Source organism: Alligator mississippiensis, chromosome 1 (assembly GCF_030867095.1).
Source record: "Alligator mississippiensis isolate rAllMis1 chromosome 1, rAllMis1, whole genome shotgun sequence".
NCBI classification, from domain to species: domain Eukaryota; kingdom Metazoa; phylum Chordata; order Crocodylia; family Alligatoridae; genus Alligator; species Alligator mississippiensis.
The window spans coordinates 25,379,899-25,399,464 of record NC_081824.1 but is presented as its reverse complement, the minus strand read 5'-3'; the positions used below and the strand labels follow the sequence as shown (position 1 = coordinate 25,399,464).

The 19,566-nt window shown below is 43.8% G+C and overlaps 1 protein-coding gene across 3 annotated transcripts in view; it reads right to left on the bottom strand.

Annotated features, from left to right (window-relative positions):
- NBAS (NBAS subunit of NRZ tethering complex) overlaps nt 1-19,566 on the bottom strand; it is a 385,077-nt gene that overhangs the window by 53,696 nt on the left and 311,815 nt on the right. For 2 of the 3 annotated variants that reach the window (XM_059729533.1, XM_059729539.1), the window contains exon 48: nt 16,005-16,200. In XM_059729533.1, the coding sequence (XP_059585516.1) occupies nt 16,005-16,200 (196 nt within the window). Of the gene's footprint in view, nt 1-9,579; nt 10,192-16,004; nt 16,201-19,566 lie in introns of those variants that run through there. The other variant, XM_059729540.1, reaches the window with a different exon arrangement.

The following is a 19,566-nucleotide window of genomic DNA, read 5'->3' as shown; positions in this document are numbered from 1 at the left end:
TGTCACACATTTCTTTTTTATCCAAAAAAGGGAAAAAAGGTTTTTTTTATTTAAAGAAAATGTCAGTATTTTGACCCATATTTTTCATGCACCAGTTAACTAGAAAATTACAGAACCTGAAGAGCTCAGATAAAATGTATCAGGGGGATTAAAACAACACATGCCTACTCCTGCCAGGAGCTGTGGGATGCTACTGGAATGTGAATTAAGGACTCTCAAGCCTTTGAAAAATGAGGACCTCTGAATTTTTAATTTTGTTAACTAATCATTAGAGAACTGGAAATTGCAAGATTTCTGACTATTTGATAGGTAGCTGCTTCCATAAAGCACATTTTTAATTTTGTAGGAGCTGGCTTGTTTCCCAGCAGTACATTGATTTGTGGGACCACTACTTATAGCACCTAGAGCATAATTAAATATTAAGTCCTTCTTTGATATATGCAAAGCCTGACTAAGAGGATTACTAGGCACACTGAGGGTGGCTTTCACACATTTTCTGGTAATTGAACATTGCAATATCATTAAACTTATCTTTACTCAATAAGAATCCACATCAATCCTTGGCATTACCTAGTACCCCTTTAGGTGTTGGGAGGAGCTTGGGAAAAGATAGAACACTATAAAGATAAGCAACAAAGGTCAAATAAGGATATGGGTTTTCTAATTAGTGTGGCTAGCAGCACTCCAAAATAAAGATGTTTTCCTTTCTAACTACAGAGATGACAGGTATCCAGATTTTAGTGCAATTTAAACTTTAGCTATTCTAAAACTATCCTATAAAGTCTCAAGTACCTTTCTGTCTAATATAGAGATACCAATTTTTCACTGTGGTTTCAAGAAGCTTTACAAGCTCAGCAAAACTTTGATTACTTTATTCTCCTGGTGAAAAAGAGTCACTTTACAGAAGAGAGGGTTGGTGATGTAAAAAACAGGTAGGAAAAGTTAAGAATAAAAACCACTAGTTGGCGATCCAAATCTAAAAATCTTTAGTATTGTCATTTCCAAATATACTGACTGTATACTGTTCACTGTATGTGCCTGGGGAAAAAAAACCAACAACTTTAAATATGAACCTGTTTCCTCAACTATTAAACTGGGATGTTCATTCCATAAGGTACTTTGAAGTCCTTGGTTATGTATGAAATATTATCACAGCCCAACAGCAATTTGCTGTTATGCTTTGTTGATACCTCACACACATTCTCTGTGATCTTCACTTCTAAACACAGGTTTCACTGCTGACCTCTGTAGGTCAGCTTGTAAGACTAGTGCACAGCACTGTATGGCACACTGACAGGATGTTTGCCACAAAAATACATGTACTGCAGCCTGTGAAAGACTATAGGGGGGGCAAGAGGGCGTAAAAGCCTCCATGGCTCACCAAAAGCATACGGGAACGTTTCCTAGCTAAAAGGGAGGCGTACACCCAATGGAAGGGAGGGGCCATCACCAGGGAGGACTATACCTTGGTTGGTCACGGCTGCAGGGGGGCAGTCAGGAAGGCCAAGGCAGAGATGGAACTGGGACTAGCGACCCAGATTAAGGACAACAAGAAGTCCTTTTTTAAATACATAGGGGCCAAAAAGAAGGTACCCGGTAACGTGGGGCCTCTGCAAGACACGCTAGGAAATCTGGTTGTCACACCAGATGACAAGGCTAACCCATTTAACCATTTCTTTGTCTCCATTTTCCTCAAAAGGGACCAGATCAGCCCGTCCACCGGGACCCCCTCAGGCCCTGGGGGAGGTGCACCCAGGCCTAGGGTCAGTGAGGATCTAGTCAGAGAACTTCTGGAGGGCCTGGACGTATTTAAATCAGGTGGTCCTGACGACCTCCACCCCAAAGTGCTGAGGGAATTAGCAGAGGTCATTGCGGGACACCTGGCACGGCTTTACGAGCACTTGTGGTGCTCTGGTATGGTGCCAGAGGACTGGAAAAGGGCCAATGTGGTTCCCATTTTCAAAAAAAGGAGGAAGGAGGACCCAGGGAACTATAGGCCAGTTAGTCTTACCTTGATCATGGGTAAGCTTTTTGAGAGAATTATCCTGGCGCATGTCCACGAGGGGCCAGCAGGGGAGGTTATGCTTTGGGGGCAACCAACATGGGTTCATTAGAGGCAGGTACTGTCAGACCAACCTGGTGGCCTTCTATGACCAGGTCACAAAATCCATAGACACAGGGGTAGCAATGGACGTAGTCTTTCTGGACTTCAGGAAGGCCTTTGATACTGTCTCTCACCCCATTCTCATAAAAAAACTAGGGGACTGTGGCGTTGACACCTACATAGTCAGATGGGTCGCTAACTGGCTGGAGGGCCGCACCCAGACAGTGGTGGTGGATGGGTCATTTTCCACCTGGAGGGATGTGGGCAGTGGGGTCCCCTAGGGCTCGGTCCTCGGACCCACGCTGTTCAACAACTTCATCAGTGACTTGGACGAGGGGGTAAAAAGCACCCTGTTCAAATTTGCTGATGACACTAAGATGTGGGGGGATGTGGGCATGCTAGAAGGGAGGAAAAGGCTACAAGTCAATCTAGACAGGTTACAGGGGTGGGCAGATGAGAACAGGATGGGTTTCATCACTGACAAGTGCAAGGTGCTGCACCTGGGGAGGAAGAACCAGCAGCATACCTACAGGCTGGGGAACTCCCTTCTTGTCAGTGCAGAGGCAGAAAAGGATCTTGGAATCATTACTGAGGCCAAAATGAACATGGGCCGACAGTGTGGGGACGTGGTCAGGAAGGCCAACCACACCTTGTCATGCATCCACAGATGCATCTCAAGCAGGTCCAAGGAGTTGATCCTCCCCCTCTATGTGGCATTGGTCAGGCCGCAGTTGGAGTACTGCATCCAGTTCTGGGTGCCGCACTTCAGGAGGGATGTGGCCAGCATTGAGAGGGTTCAGAGGAGGGCCACCCGCATGATCAGGGGGAAGCAGGGCAGGCCCTATGAGGAGAGGCTAAGGGACAAGAACCTGTTCAGCCTTCAAAAGAGAAGGATGAGGGGCGATCTAGTGGCCTGCTACAAACTAGTCAGAGGGGACCAGCAGGCATTGGGGGAGTCCCTGTTCCCCCGAGCACTACCAGGAGTGACTAGAAATAACGGTCACAAGCTGGCAGAGGGTAGATTCAGACTAGACATCAGGAGGCGCTACTTCACAGTCAGGGCGGCTAGGATCTGGAACCAACTTCCAAGAGAAGTGGTGCTGGCTCCTACCCTGGGGGTCTTTAAGAGGAGGCTAGATGAACACCTTGCTGGGGTCGTTTGACCCCAGTGCTCTTTCCTGCCATGGCAGGGGGTCGGACTTGATGATTTGTCAAGGTCCTTTCTGACCCTACAAACTATGAAACTATATTAGGTAATTAGATAGACTCCCTGACTTGGTAATTCACAATATTTCAATATCTTCATTAGCAATCTGGAAGATGGGATGCAGTGCACCCTCAGCAAGTTTGCGGGGGGGGGGGGGTGTAGTAGAGGCAGTAGTAGTATTCAGAGTGACCTAGACAAATTAGAGGCTTAGGCCAAAAGAAATCTCATGAGATTCATCAAGAACAAGTGCAAAGTCCGGCACTTAGGACAGAAGAATCCCATGCACCGCTATGGCCTGGAGACTGACTGGCCAAGCAGCCTCTCGGCAGAAGAGGACCAGGGGGTAAGATGGGTATGAGGCGGCAGTGTGGTCTTGTTGCCAGGAAGGCTAATGGCATAGTGGAATGCATTGGTAGGAGTGTTGACAGCAGATCAAGGGAAGTAATTATTCCTCTCTATTCTGCACTAGTGAGGCCACATCTGGAGTACCGTGTCCAATTTTGGGCCCCCAACTATAAAACAGATGCGGACAAATTGGAGCAGAGGACAGCAAAAATAGTTAGGGGGCTGGAACACATGCCTTCTGAAGAGAGGCTGAGGGAACTGGGTTTATCTAGTCTAAAGAGGACACCGAGAGGAGACTTAATAGCAGCCTTTAGCTACATGGAGGGGGATTCCAAAGAGGATGGAGCTAGATGGTTCTCAGTGGTGACAGATGACAGAACAAGGAGCAACAGCCTCAATTTGCAGCAAGGGGGGGTTAGGTTGGATATTAGGAAAAACTCTCTAACTGGGAGGGTGGTGAAGCACTGGAATAGGTTACATACAGAGAGGATGGAATTTCCATCCTTGGAGGTTTTTAAGGCCCAGCTTGACAAAACCCTGGGTGGAATGATCTAATTGGAGGTGGTCCTGCTTTGAGCAGGGGGGTGGGTGGATTAGATGACTTCCTGAGGTCTCTTCTGACCTGAACTTTCTACGATTCTATGAACATTTAGTAATTCACAAGCAATATTCTGTAAGTTAAGATTCATATTAATGGAGAAGAATGAGGAACTGAAAAGCAGATTCATTCCCTTTAATAGTGTCACCATTTTCCTTTTTTAAAGCTAGTTCTCTTAGCATTCTATACTGGCTTAAACCACCAACCTATAGCATCACATGCCTCTTAAAATATGTAGTCTGAAGAGTGGGCAAACAATGGCACTAGGGCTTGGAGGAGTGGCCCCCTAGCACTGTCATTGCTTGCCCCCCCCCCCCCCCCCAGTTTGTAGCAGCTCTGACTGGCCCGCCTCGCCCTCCACTGCCCACAGCAGAGCCCCTTGCTGGGAAGAGGCTTGTACTCCTGAAAAACCATGACGGGGTGCTGCCCTTTTCATGGTCTGTGCCTCCAAGCTGCTCTAGCAGTCGGGGAGGGGGTGCAGCCAGAGGCTGGCCAGCACAGACCCCTTAGGTGTCAGGGCATTGAAGGGGGCTATTTTCCACCCTCCCTCTGGCACCTGGCAGAGGGGGGAGGGAAGGAACTTATTCTGCCACTCACCCCAAGCAGGGAGCGATCAGTGGTAGGGGCTGACAGACCCCAGCTGCAGTCCCCTGGGGGCAGAGGGCAAAATAAACCCCCTCCCTTCCCCCTCTGCCATGGCAGCTGGCATCTGGCCACTCCCCACCCCCCTGCTGCTGGAGTGGTGAGGAGGGAGTGCCAGGGGGACCCCGGCTCAGGTCTGTGCCAGTGGGACAAGGAGGGGGGAATTAAACCACCCGGGCAGTTCACTTGAGGCTACTGCCGAGGGCTGGCCAAGCCTCTGCTGCTGGAGCAGCAAGTGGAGAAATGCCTGGCAGGGAGCAGAGGGGCAGGGCCAGCCAGGGCTGGAGAGCATGCCAGGATGCTGGGGGACTCTAGTTTAATTTAAACCAGGAAGGGGTCTGGGACAGAAATTTCATAAACCAGTCTGAGCTTAATCAGTTAAGTCTGATACTACATTCAACCAGGTTTATCTCAAACTGGTTTTGACCATTTTGAAACTGGTTTATGTGCACTGCACTTATGTTCTGTTACAGGTTTAAACCAGTTTCTGATCACTTAAACCGATTTGTTTGTAATTTCTGTCCCTAGCCCATGTGTATCAGTGTAGCTGTGCTGAAAAATGGTGGCGGGGTGCTTTGAACTAAAGCTTGTTTGATTTTTCAGTGCAGGGGACGCTGATACTCGGTCGCTAATTAAAGTGCCCCCCTGCACCTCCCTGAGCACATGTAAAAATGCCCAAAGTTAACTGATTTAGGTTAAACTATTCTATTAAACTTCTATCCCAGATCGTCTCTAGATTCAAGTTAACTTACAGTCCCCCAGCACTCCAGGATGCTTTGCAACTCCCCTGCAAACCCCACATCACAGAGTGGGTGGGCTAGCCTTGGCCTGCACTGTCAGCTCCAGCCAAGCAGGGCTGGCCCTGGGCAGTCAAAGAGCTGAGGAAGCACATGGCAGAGCCAGACAGCGTGGACGTGGGAAAACAGGGGCCCCATCCCACAGTCCCAAAGTCCTGGGGTGCCAGGGTTCCCTGCTCCCCTCCAGCCCCATGCGAGTCACTAACACACAGGTGGAAGGGGGGGGGGGGGAAGCACTCCCCACAGCCCAGAGCCAACCCAGATCCCTGTGCCTAAGTGGGGATTCCCTATCTCTGGTAGAGTTCCCCTAATTCACCCCTCCATGTGGTCTGGTGATAGCTTAGCCCCACCTTCACAGGACTGGGGGAAATAGTTTCTCCAGCCTCCAGCCTAAGGCTGAGCTGGCACATGGCATCAGCCCACAAGGGGGGATCCCTGCACCAACTAGAGTTTTCCCCCATCCGACGCAAGGTCCCCTGAGCCCTGCTGCCAGTGCACAGTCAGGTGCCCACTTAGCCCCATACCCACAAGGGTGGGAGGAGATGCATAGTCCCTCTAGCCAACGGCTGAGCTGGTCCTGGACCACATGCAGAGGTAGGAGGGAGGAATTCCCCCTCTGCCCATGCAGCAAGGCAGGGGAGCCTGCCCAGGGTAGGGAACCCCTAAGCAAGTGCAGGGATTCCCCAACATGGAGGAGGTGGGGGAACAACAGCAGAGGGTTGGGGGTGCTGGAAAGGCAATCAGGGATGGACCCTGCTCAGCAGCATTTGCGTGCCCTTGGCAGTGGTCAGCAGGCTGGGAGTGGGACGTGTGCTCTAGCACCCCACAGCTTCTGGCCTGGGCCATTGCAAGCGTTTGGCTACCTGTCCAGATTCAGAAGTGAACAACAGTTCACTTCATTATCAGTTCAATCTATGCATCTTAGAGAACGCTGCAAAGATTGAATCAGCCTTGGGCTTCCTGAGTGTCTGTACTTAGCCACAGAGTCAAGGTTACTGAGTTGATGGAAGAGAATAAAATTGATCTTACTTTTTACAAATTCTCAAGACAACAAATCGGAATTATGAAGGCCTCTGTCAAATACAGTTCCCTTTTTGTTTTCTTTCTACAGGCAAGGCTCCCAACTATTATCTATATGTGATTTGTCATGTGTATTTAAAGACTGATGGTTGTACAGCTAAGAACTATAACACCTTTGCTGCTCAAAAGTGCACTAGAAGAGTTACAGGAAACAAGAAGAGTGCTGTCAGGGGACACGTTGCACTAACAACAACAAACAGGTGAAGGTCAAGAATCTTCTTGTATGGCACACATTTATAGACCGGCTGGAGTGCTAAGAGCCACCAGTACAGCAAATGCTGTACCCAAGTAAAATTTGAAGCCCAGAATTATAGTTAAAGGTAGTTTGCTTTAACAAACAAGCCAAAATGGAAGTGGATATACTATTTATATAGAAACAGTAATGATTTTATATAAATTAAATTTTTGTAGGAGTTTGGGGAAAAGAGTTGTGTAGTGTTTTCACAAGGATTTGAGGGCATGTCAGATGACAGTCAGATCACAGGTGAAAAGTAGCTCTGCTTTGGAAAAATTCAATGATCATCTTGGGTTTCAAATAATTTCTAAGACAGAGATGAGTCATAAAAAGGTTTCTTATTAAAGGGTTAAGAACATTATTTTCCCCTTTTAAATCTTGCAAATTAAAATATATACCTCAGAGAAATGCTGTGGTCCTAAGCACTTTAGTACTGAGTCACTGATGAAATAACACAGTTTAAAAATGAATAATCATTGAATATAAATAACTGGCAAAATCTTATTTGTAGGCTAACGGTCAGAACAGAGGGACAGCACGCATTGTAATGCTTCAGGCAAAGGAGGAAGAAATCTTCAGATTATTGTAGTCAAGAGTCTAATCTTTCAAATCAGCATGCAGTCCACAAAAGATGCACTATTCATGTGGGATAGATACTGCAAAATACTATAGCATCATGGTTCAAGAGAAAACAAGATCCAGAAGGAAAAAGAATCATTTTGGAGATCACACTGTAAATAGAACCATAGAATCTTAGAAAATGAGGGTTGGAAGGGAACTCAGGACCTCATCCAGTCCCAACCCCCTGCTCAAAGGACCAGCCCCAACTAGATCATCCCAGTCAGAGCTTTGTCAAGCTAGGCCTCCAAGGATAGAGATTCCACCACCTCCCTAGGTAACTTATTCCAGTGCTTTACCACACTCCTAGTTAGGAAGTATTTCCTAATATCGAACCTAAATCTCTCAGGGATAACCCTGTTCTTATTATCGCAGGTTTGGAAGTGACCTGAAGGAGTATGAAAAACTATGTGGTCCAACCTCCTGCAAAGATCCAGGGTACACTGTTCCTAAACCATCTCCGAGATGCCAATCCAGCCTTTTCTTGAAAATCCCAGGCAAGGAGATTCCACAAGGGGCCTAGGAAGCTTGTTCTATTGTCTTGCTGATCTTACTTTTGGGAAGTTATATTTGAGAGTTGACCTACACCTGCTTTGCTGTAGTTTAAACTCACTGTCATTTGTCCTGTTCTTCTGTGGGAAGGAAGAACAATGTTTTTCCATCTTCTTTATGGCAGCTTTTCAAATATATGAAAACTGTTATCATTTCCTGTCTTACTCTCCTTTGTTGCAACCAAGTACATCTACTTTCTTCAGCCTTTTCTAATATGGCTGGCTGGCTAAGTCCTTTATCATCTTCATCACTTTCCACTGGACTGTTTCTAGTTTCTCAACATCAGGGGTGTCAAACATTCAGACTACAAAGCTATAAGATCTGACCCAAGGGTCTCGGATTGACCCTGCTGTCCTATGAAGCACACAGAGCTCGTCTGGCACGTGGGCTGGACCCAGTGCTATGGACAACACTTGCAGCACAGAGGGTCAATTCAGAGTGTCAAACCCACAGAGGGTCAAACCCTGCTCACTGGCTTTGGGGCTGGTCAGGGTCAGGCCCCAGGCCATCCATACATGCTGAAGCCCGGTGTTATGGGCAGCCAGGTTGATCATGTTAATTGCGTGGTGACAAGTAGCCAGGCTCAACATGTTGGCCATGTGGTGGTGAAGGGTCAAGTTACTTGAGGTGTGCACATGCCCAGAGGGGAGCTGGTTTGCCTGTGCTGTGCATGTGGCCAAGAGAGAGGCTGTGCTGCCTGCATAGCTGAGGGGAACCAGGCTGCTTATGCTGCTTGCATTGCCCATGCAACTGAAGGGAAAGCAGGATGCCTGCAGGGCTGGGAGTGGAACTTCAGGAGTTGAGCACCTGCGGGGTGTGCAACCTGCAGGGGGTCTGTGGTTCCCTCCTGCCCAGAAGTTGGACAGCCTTGGCTTAACCAACACTGGGTACATCTACATGTGCAAGCAGCACAGAGCAATAAACTCCTGCACAGTTTGTGCCAGAGTCAACTGCTCCCAGGAGCAGTGTATACACGTGTCTAGGACCACAGCAGTTTGAGCTGGGGCAGAGCAGCCTCGGGCTGGCAGCAGGCTCAGGGGGTCAGTCCCCAGGCTCTGGGTCATGGCATCATGGCTGGCTGGGGTACAAGGGTGCTACAGTGGAGGGATAGCTGGCGGGCAGCCTCTGCAGTGTAGCACCCTTGTGCTCCAGCCAGCCCTGGTCACTGTCTACACATGCGCTGAGGCAGCATAAATTACCTCACTGTAGGATACCACTTGTCTCAGAATACTATCCTAGAGTGGAGTTAATTTATTGCACCTTACCATGGGTATATGTGTAGATAGCGACACTTTACTGCAGAGCTAATTAGTCAATTCCAAAGTAAAGCGCGTGTGTAGATGCACCCACCGAGTAGTATTATCACAGACAGAGTGGGAAATAACTGGCTTGACAATGGCAAAAAGGTTATGCAGAGTTTATGGTGAATCACAAACATGGTACAAGTTAGCACTGTGATCATACAGTCTAACCTTCTACGTAACAGAATATAAAACTTCCTTGAGTTAACTCCTGCTTGAACTTTTCTAAAAAGTAAACACTATTGAAATAAATGTTTCAGGGACTTTTCCACAACTTATTCAAGCGGTTCATTATTTTTACTGTTAAGATCAAGAGTGCAGTCACGCTGGAAGACAGGCTGAGAATTCAGGCTGATCTGGACAGGCTTGTAAAGTGGGCGGATCTAAACCTAATGAAGTTTAACATCAAGAAATGTAAAGTGCTCCACCTGGGGAGAAATAATCCACAACATACTTACAGGTCTGGTGGTGCTACACTAGCCAGTACCACAACTGGAAGAGACTTGGGGTCATGATCAACCACAAAATGAACATGAGCCACTAATGCGATGCTATAGCCAACAAAGCAAACAACAGTTCGGCATACATCAACCAATGCATCACAAGCAAGACTAAGGATGTCATCATCCCGCTCTACTCAGCACTGGTGAGGTCGCAGCTGGAGTATTGGGTCCAGTTCTGGGCACCGCACTTCAAGAGGGATGTAGAGAAGCTGGAAAGAGTCCAAAGGAGAGCCACACAAATGATTAGAGGTCTGGATAACAGGCCATACAAGGAGAGGCTGAAGGACATGGGACTGTTCAGCCGGGAAAAGAGAAGATTCAGGGGGGACTTGGTGGCGGCCTTTAAGTGTATAAGGGGCGAACATCAGTCACCAAGAGAACATCTGCTCACCAAGGCACTCCCATGGGAAAACTAGTAATAACAGTCATAAACGAATAGAAGATCACTTCAGATGAGACATAAGGAAAAACTTTATGGTTTGTGTGTCCAGAGTCTCAAACAGACTCTCCCCAGAGGTGGTACTGTCACCTTCCCTGGGCATCTTCAAAAGATGACTGGACGCACACCTCGCTGGGGTCATCTGACCTCAACAGTCTTTCCTGCCTTAGAGCAGAGGGGCTGGACCTGATGATCTTGTGAGGTCCCTCCCACCCCTAGCTTCTATGAATCTATGAATAATTTGCACCATATTTCCAATCTGAATTTGTCAAGAATCAGTTTCTAGCCATTTGTTTTATTATAGCTTAGTGTGTCAGTATGAAGTGTTCTTCACATTTCTGTTTCCCATACTGAACCTTAAAGACTAAGTCACTCCCTAACTTTATTTGTATGTAACTTCTTTAAAACTATCCACAATTAAAATAAGATGTTGATAAAGTGGTATCATGGGTCCTGGAAATAGTATTCCAGTAGTATTAACAACTGGGCTAAATATATTTGAAACATAATTAGATGCATTTAGCAAATCTTTTTTCTGACAAAGTGATTTTCTTGACACCAAAAAATTTGTACAATAATATTGAGTTCAGTGAGAGTTTTGTGGAATAACTAAATAAAATTGAATGCTATTTAATTTCAAGACCTATATTTTGTTCGGAGTGTTGCATATTGTTTGAAGCTTCCCTGGTGTCTGTATCATGTTCCCTTATGTGCTGACTAAATATGTGCACTTTCACCAAATCCACCAACATTTTGAAACAAAAAATTTCAAACTTTCAGCAGTTTTTTTGAAAAAAACCGTGAAGGTCTTCTCCCCCCCCACTTTGTTGGGATGAAGAGTTTGAATGTTGTAAAATTCTCTGTGAAACTGAAATTCTATTATTTTTTGGTCTGCTCTTATATAATCTTCTGCCGAACATTTCCTAGTTGACACACCTGAAGATTACATTTGCATCTCCAAGATCTTAGGACTGCCTTCTGTATTGTTATCAAGGTCAATTCGGGTAGTAATAAAATGATTTTGCTGTGATGTGCCATGAATCTTTCTAATTTGCTCTAGGAACAATAACGTAATTATGACCGATTCACCATGGAAAGTTGGGCTTTTCCAGGGGAAAGGGGCAGCTTGGCATGATCAAATAATTATGTAAATAGGAAAAAACTGAACAGAAAGGGCATTGTTAAGACTGAGCTGAACTAAATGCTTCATTATTTTTAGCTGAAGAAGAAACACCCATCACTAGTATGGAATGGCAAAGCGTACTTTCACATGCTAGGAAAGCCACCGTAGCAGCAGAACACTTTCTAGTGGTAATTAATCAGTAAGGAGGTTCAATATTAGTGGGATTTGACTATAATAATTTTTTTTTATCTGATGTAAAAAAGACAATTATACAAGTTTGTTGTATAGTTTTGTTTGTTACAAGACAATTATAACAGGTTTTCATATGACAGAGGGAATACTATATACATACAAATAAATGCATGCGTGTGCAATGCAAGTACTAACCAATTATTGTTTAAATGGATGCTGAGAGGCAAAAGTGCTGGCCTTTACCACATAAAAGAGAGAGTTACTGCCACCGGAAGCTTACAATATAAAAAAGGAGATAAGGCCCAAACAAATTGTAATTTGCAATGCCTGTCCTGAGCTCCCCACTTAGGTTTTTCTAGCTGCCCAATGCTAACCGTGGTCATGCGGCCTGACAGTTTGACCCCTGGCACCAGTTACCAAGGCCACCGATGCTTCTCGCCTGCCACATCTTTGATGAAGTTTTAATCTTGGGGAATGCTGTTAATCCCTGCTCAGTGGTATCTTGCTAGGTCTACTTGATAGTGCAAGGACACTGGGGCTCCGCCTGCACTACACCCTGACTAGTGCCAACTCGTTGTTGGCCAATGTTGTTACTCTAATGTTGCATGGACACAGTTTTATTTTATTTATTTATTTATTTATTACCAGTTATCACTTTCATCTTGTCCTGTAGGTCCGCCCTGTCTTTGTTCCGCTCTCTGTGTCTGACCTCCATGTCACCTTTCCAAGTAAGTGAACTGACTCCGAGTCAGTTCGTGGGGGCAGCTCCTTGTCCAGAGGCTACCACCAGTCATCCCTCCTAGGATCTCTGTCTTGACTGCAGCCTTCCCTTAGCTGCTGGGGACTTCCTTCCGGTCCCCTTGATGGACTGGAGTGTGGGGCTTTTGGCTCTGCCCCGCCGTCCCTGCTGGCGAATCGGCATCGGCACGTATTTATAAAGCGCCTCCATGCCAGTGCCGGCTTTTTTTCTTCTTCTGGAGCTCTGGCCCCTGCTGGCTGTGGTTCAGGACATTGCAGCGCTGTCGGTAGGTCCTGCAATGTGGCGAACTCGCCGCCACCGCCAGGCTCCTGCAGCTTGGTGTGCTGTAATGCCACTGGCAGGTCATGCGGTGCAATGGTCCCACCGTTGCCGCCCCCTTCCCATGGCTCAGTGCGCCTTGGGGCCACTGGCAGGGTCCACAGTGTGGTGATCCTACCATTGCCACTATGCTCCTGCGGCTCAACACACTGCGGTGCCACAAGTGCAACCTGTGGCACGGGGCTCCTGCCATTGCCACCAGGTTCCTGCGGCTCAGCAACTCCTCTGACCCTGCCACACAAATGAAAATATGCTACCCATGGATGAGGCATGGGAAAAGGGGCAAATATTTATTTTCACAGATTCATAGATGTTAGGGTCGGAAGGGACCTCAATAGATCATCGAGTCCGACCCCCTGCATAGGCAGGAAAGAGTGCTGCATCTAGATGACCCCAGCTAGATGCATATCCAACCTCCTCTTGAAGACCCCCAGGGTAGGGGAGAGCACCACCTCCCTTGGGAGCCCGTTCCAGACCTTGGCCACTCGAACTGTGAAGAAGTTCTTCCTAATGTCCAGTCTAAATCAGCTCTCTGCTAGCTTGTGGCCATTATTTCTTGTAACCCCCAGGGGCGCCTTGGTGAATAAAACCTCACCAATTCCCTTCTGTGCCCCCGTGATGAACAGGGCATAATTCAGAAGTGATACTTAAAAAAAAAAAAATAGTAAGTTAAAGACAACTGTGAAAGCAACAAAACAACATAAACTAAACACATTGCTATGTCAGACATTAAAAAACCCATCAGAGCAACAATATCTGTATCTGCTGACAAAATTGACCAAGCACCTCATAATGAGAAACATTTAAAAAATACCAGAAACAAATAGATATTTAGCTTCTGCACTTCATGTGAGTATCCATGCAGTTAACGCACCACCACTGGTTCATTTTTTTACTTTGGGTTTTAAAAGGGACCTTCTACCAGGATAAGTTGTAAAGTACTACATACAATTCTGGGCTCCACGCTTTTGAAAGGATGTGGAGAAGATTGAGAGAGTCCAGAGGAGAGCCATGCACATGATTAGAGGTCAAGAGAGCAGGCCTTATGAGGAGAGGCTGAGACATGGGACTCTTCAGCTTGAAGAAGCAAAGGCTCAGGAGTGTTTGGTGGCAGCCTATAAGTATATAAGGGGTGTGGATCAGGATCTGGGGGAACATCTGTTTACCAGGGCATCCCAAGGGAAGACAAGGTTTAAAAGTCACAAACTGCTGGAAGACCATTTTAGACTGGACAGAAGGGGAAATTTCTTTACTGTCTGAGTCTCCAGAGGCTGAAATAGATTTCCTCCCAGAAGTGATGCAAGCACCTACTCTGGATATCTTTAAGAAACACTTGGATGCTTATCTTGCTGGGGCGATCTCACCCCAGATGACTTCTTGCCCCTTGGGTAGGGGGCTACACCCAATGATCTCACGAGGTCCCTTCTAGCCCTAATGTCTATGAAATCTATAAACTGGGATTAAGCTTTATATTGACCCCATTTTACCACACACACAACTTGGTGGTGAATAAGGAGCTATACTCCACTGCATGCCTTACATGCAGGATTTCTAAGTGAAAAAATTTCAGGTATAAGACACTGCCACAAACATAAGGATGCAAGCCAGAAAGTTTGAATAAGTGTCATACAATGTGGTCAGCAGAGAGGTTTGTTTAGTTTAGCCAAATTTAAGAACAGTAAAAGGACATGGTGACAGTGTACTCTGGTCGAGAGTCCCTCAAAGCATGCCCTATGTTTCCACACCCACAGACACTTTCCAAATGTGAAAAAGAAAAGCCAGTGAGGCTACTCAGGACTGTCCTTCTGAACCTTTCTTGAAACAGAGATCTCTGGTGTGGTTGTGAACGGCCATCAGACTCTAGAAAGGGCCTCACCAACATACTGTTGGGTTTGGAGAGTGCTTGGAGATTGAGTGGCAGACAAGGTTCCTTGGGTGAATCTGATATCTTTTATTAGATACCTGGTACCAAGGCAGGCTGCTGCAGCACCAAGAAGTCCAAAGAAAGCAGATGCTAGAGAACAATGTACTTTTCAGAAGGGTGGAATGCTGGGTGACGTTCTGTTGAAGGAAGACTGGAAACAAGCCAAACTCCAGGAATTCCTGAGTATATTAAAGAGCTCCACCCCTGAATCTCAAGCCCATCTTACTTAGCTTTTAGCAAAGCATATGATTAGAGAAGTCCAAATGTGTAGGCTATTTGTTGTTTTAACCCATTCCCTCAAATGCTTAGTGACATTTACTAAATACATCTATTTGTTTTAGAAAGACTGTGACTATATAGCACTGGTCACCTTAAACCAGGCGTTATGTCAAATGCATAGTCTAAAGTATGAGAGAATTGCAAAATTCCATCCACAGCAAGTAAGAAAATGAGGTGTAACACCTGCTGGGGTGCTCTCAGCAGATAAGTTTCCTGAGGCAGTTAAAAATGAAGCACAAACTAATTACATTTTGGGTGCTTGCAGATGTCACCCCCTCTCCCCAAGCAGCACTTTACTTTAAACTTGGTGCATTCCTACGCCGAGCCCTGCACATGCCCAGAATAGGCAGCACATTACGTCAACCCCGCTCGCCCAGTGTCTGTAAATGTTGGGTGCTTTAGTGGGGCTTTTTGGGCACTTTTATCTAATAGCTGATTGAATCAGCTTCAGCTAAAAGTGCCAAAAAGCCCCAATGAAGTGCCTGATCTTTACAGATCCTACAGAGCTGGGTTTAAGTAACACACTGCTTCTTTTGGTAAAGTGCATTTTTTTAAACATCTAAAAGCAGCCTTTGTACCTAAGGTCATAGAGACCTGATAAGAATCTAGAGGTTACGCAGCCCTATCCCTAGCTCTAAGCACTACAGAAGTCCCGAAAGGTTTATAGAGGGAAAGTGAAAACATGAGAGAAGGTAGTTTATCAATGGAAAGCAAAACAGTAGGTAAGTATCAGAAGATGGTAAGGGGGAAAGAGAAAGCATTAGGGTTTACATTTGTCTCAAATACCCAACTACGGATAACTTTGAGTGTAAAAGGTCACAATTTGTTATAACCCGAGACTGGTGAGAGGGTAGGAAAAGATCCACTTAATTTGCATGTATAACTACTAATACAGTTCATACTACAAACTGATGATCAAGTATCATCTTTTGATTTTTAAAGGAACAACAGTATTATGCTATCCCTTAAAGTAAATAAAAATGATACCTTTGTTTCAGGCCAACAGGCTTTGAGAACAGCTTGAGTTCTGAAGAACACAAGCAGCTTGCTATCTTCATCACTGAGATGAAAAGCTTGTTCCATGATCTGCAGCACCTTTATCCGAGGCTTCACTGGCAAGGTGTCATCACCACAGAAAGGCCTCAACCACTCCAAAAGGTCATCTGAAGAAACTAGTTTCTCCCTGTAATCCAAGTCAAATGGTTTCAGATTAACTTGATTTTTAACAATTTTAATCCAGATTCTATACATGAGTATTTCTCATGAAGTGTAAGAAATGTCATGTTAGTTGTGAGCAACTTCAATGGGAGATCTGTAAATTCTTATTTTAAAACAAAGCTGTGATACTGAACCTGACCCTCACTCAGAATTTCTAGGTTAAGTATTAGAAACAGTTTTCTGTACTTCTGATTATATTTCTCAGTCATATAACTCTCTATGATACAATATAGATAACTTGTAGAATGTTAACCTGCATTTTGTTTCATGAACATAACTCTGAATTCCTTTCTTTAGGAAATGAATTCTCAAATTAAATTAATTACATGCCAACTGTACTAGCAATCCTCTGTAATTTTATACCCTCTACCATATGAACAACAATACACTTATTACAGTAAAGTAAGAAAGATCAAGATAGATGATCATGGATTAGTACAGTAAATTACTGCATTCAAAATTGAGTCTGGTTGGGAAGAAAATTCAAATGCATCATTCATGCAACCATAAAATGAAATCTGTATCATCTATATGATTATTTAAGCAGATACATGCCTCTGCTAAGCTCCATTTCCAGTTCTTTTCAATGTTTTCTATGCTAATCAATTTTAGGAGTCAGAAGAATCATGAATAAGCAACTACATATAAAATTACTGTTTTTTTAACCACAACTTGATTTAATCTCAGAGAATATTATGGGTTTTTTTTCCTGGCATTTATAAAGCAAACCACATGTCTAGTGAGAAATGAAACTTCTCAAGCATTTACTAATCTCATGAAATAATTGCTTTTCATGATTTCAGGCCAAATAAGGTCATCCCAATAGTTGTGCTATAAAATGTAGAAGTTAGAGATAAAAGGGAACATTTAACAGACTGTTTGAAACATTTATGGTCAAAGTCCATGAACTAATTTCAATAATTTTGATAATCTGGGAATTTTCTCCTATTAAAATAATAGCATTTCAAATTAATGTAAACCATATAACCAACATTAAGAATTTCTTATTTTCTACAGTGCCAAGTTTACTCCCAACTCTGTTTATGGTTTAGCTATCAACTAAGCTAGAAATATAGAAGATTTATTTTTATGAATTCACATAGTAAACAAGAAAATATGCACTAAAATACTTATATAATAAAGAGGACTTAATGTTCAAGATATCTGAAGTTTGTGACAAATTTTGGATGAAACAGATTTTTTTTTAATTTATATTTCTAAATCAAAAGACTTAACTGAATAACTTTCTACTACTATTTTATAACAAAATATGACAAATAAGAAAAAAATATGTATTGCCGTTATTTGAAAATATACGTTTAAAGCCTGTATCTTTTTTTTTTTTCAAATGAAATTTTAAGTAGAGATGGTTGGGAACTTCTCAATTAAAATTTTTCCATGAGAAGCACTGGAGTCATCAAAAGACTGAAAAATTGTCAGCAAAGTTTTCCAGGCCTGGTCTGATTAAAATCATAGAGTGAAATGAGAAGAGAGAAGCATCCTTCATTAAGATACATCATCAGTTAAAGCACCTGCATCCTGGGTATAAGTCTCTGCTTTATCATATTCAATTTGAGTGTCTTAACCACTGTGCTATTATTAGATACTCTGGGGTAAGTCTCTCTCTTTGCCTCTGACTGCAAATATTTTATGTGTTTTAAAAGAATCATCATCAGATTACACTGAACACATTTTGAAAACAAGTTTCCAAACACTTGGAAACCACAAATTTATCTAGAGCATCAATGTCATTACCATGGCTTCCATCAGAAGTTTTATTACTAATTACTCCTGACCTGCTAATCAAAGTCATCTGGCAGTCATCGTTTCAGTAAATCTCACTCCAAAAAAGATGTGGAAAAACATGCATCTTAAAGCCTATCCTCTAACAGCTTTAGCAGCAGTGAACCAAGTAGGAAGCTTCTTGGAAGGAACCTTCCAGTCAGCATTAAGAAACAACCCACAGGCTGGCAGGCCAAATGGTTTGGAGGGTCACGGCTTCATCATACAAGGAGAGACACAGCTAGTTGGCTACCCCCCAAAAAGTTTAGCACTTCAGAGGTAAAAACAGGAGACAGCTATGCAATTTACTAAGCCAACAGTTTCCATAACTGTGACTATATGCCACCAAAATAAACTTCACAACTGAATGGTAAGATAAGATAAAAGAAAGAATCCATTATATATTAAAAGCATTTAAGACTCCTGTAAAATGGGAAAAAAATAATATTTAGAAAGAATTCTAATTCTTTGATATGTATGTTCTGAATTTCTTTGGCTCCATCGTTATTAAAAATGATTTCATTAAAAGTTCTACTCTAACATACTCCATTTTGGCTGGTTTCAGTTATTCTTTTATTCACATCCAAAGTCCATTGTAAATAGGTTTAAATTTTTTTTAATTAATTTGAACATAGCTTATATTAATGCTTGTGCTTTTTACTAAAGAGCAACCTACATTCCTCTGATACATTTCTATGCTAAGTTATCAGAGACGGAATATTTTTTTGTTTTGTAATCTATTACTTTGAAACATTTATTCCCCTGTGTGTATCTACAGAATTCTTAGGATAACAAAATTATGAATCTCAAACAGCTGCAGTGTCTGTTCTAGCAGGGAAAGTGAGGATGCTGAGAATGTGTGGGAGAAACACAGCAAGCACAACCTCAAGTACTGAACCAAAATCTAAAGTAATCACATTGTATATTTACCCATTTACACTTTCGGTTAGTTTTCAGTTCACATGACAATGGCCATATCAAAGGGAACTTGATTTAATTTTTCAAATCAGACTTCCAGTGTCTCTTAAATGTTACTAAATCCAGCACACATTATATATATGGCATTGCATTCCCTTTGGTCTAACAGAACGGTAAACAAAGAAGATACATATTGTTTTTCTAATGTTTGAAAAGAAACACTAATATCATTTGCATCATTTCTAAAAGGTAAATCTTACCTACTAGATGATTAGCCAGCTTTCAAACCTTCTCCTCTCTAACAGTAGTTTCTATTTTACAGGATTCCTATAGATAAGTGCATGGGTCAAAAATATAGAGATAGGCCGCATCCCCAAATGCAGGCATTTGTGATTTGTGGTGCAGCAAATTCCATGTGTGGAATGTTAAAACATGTCCCACGCTGCAAATTTCAAGTGCAGGGGAAAAAATTGCTACCAGGATTTCTGGGTAGCAAAAAAAACCAAAACAAAACAAAACAAAAAAAAAAGTGCTGGGAAAGAAGCGGCATGATGCACGTGAAAATAGCATGCACTGGAACAAATGGAGGCTTCATCCTCCAATGAGATGCTCTGGCTCCTGGCCAGAGCAT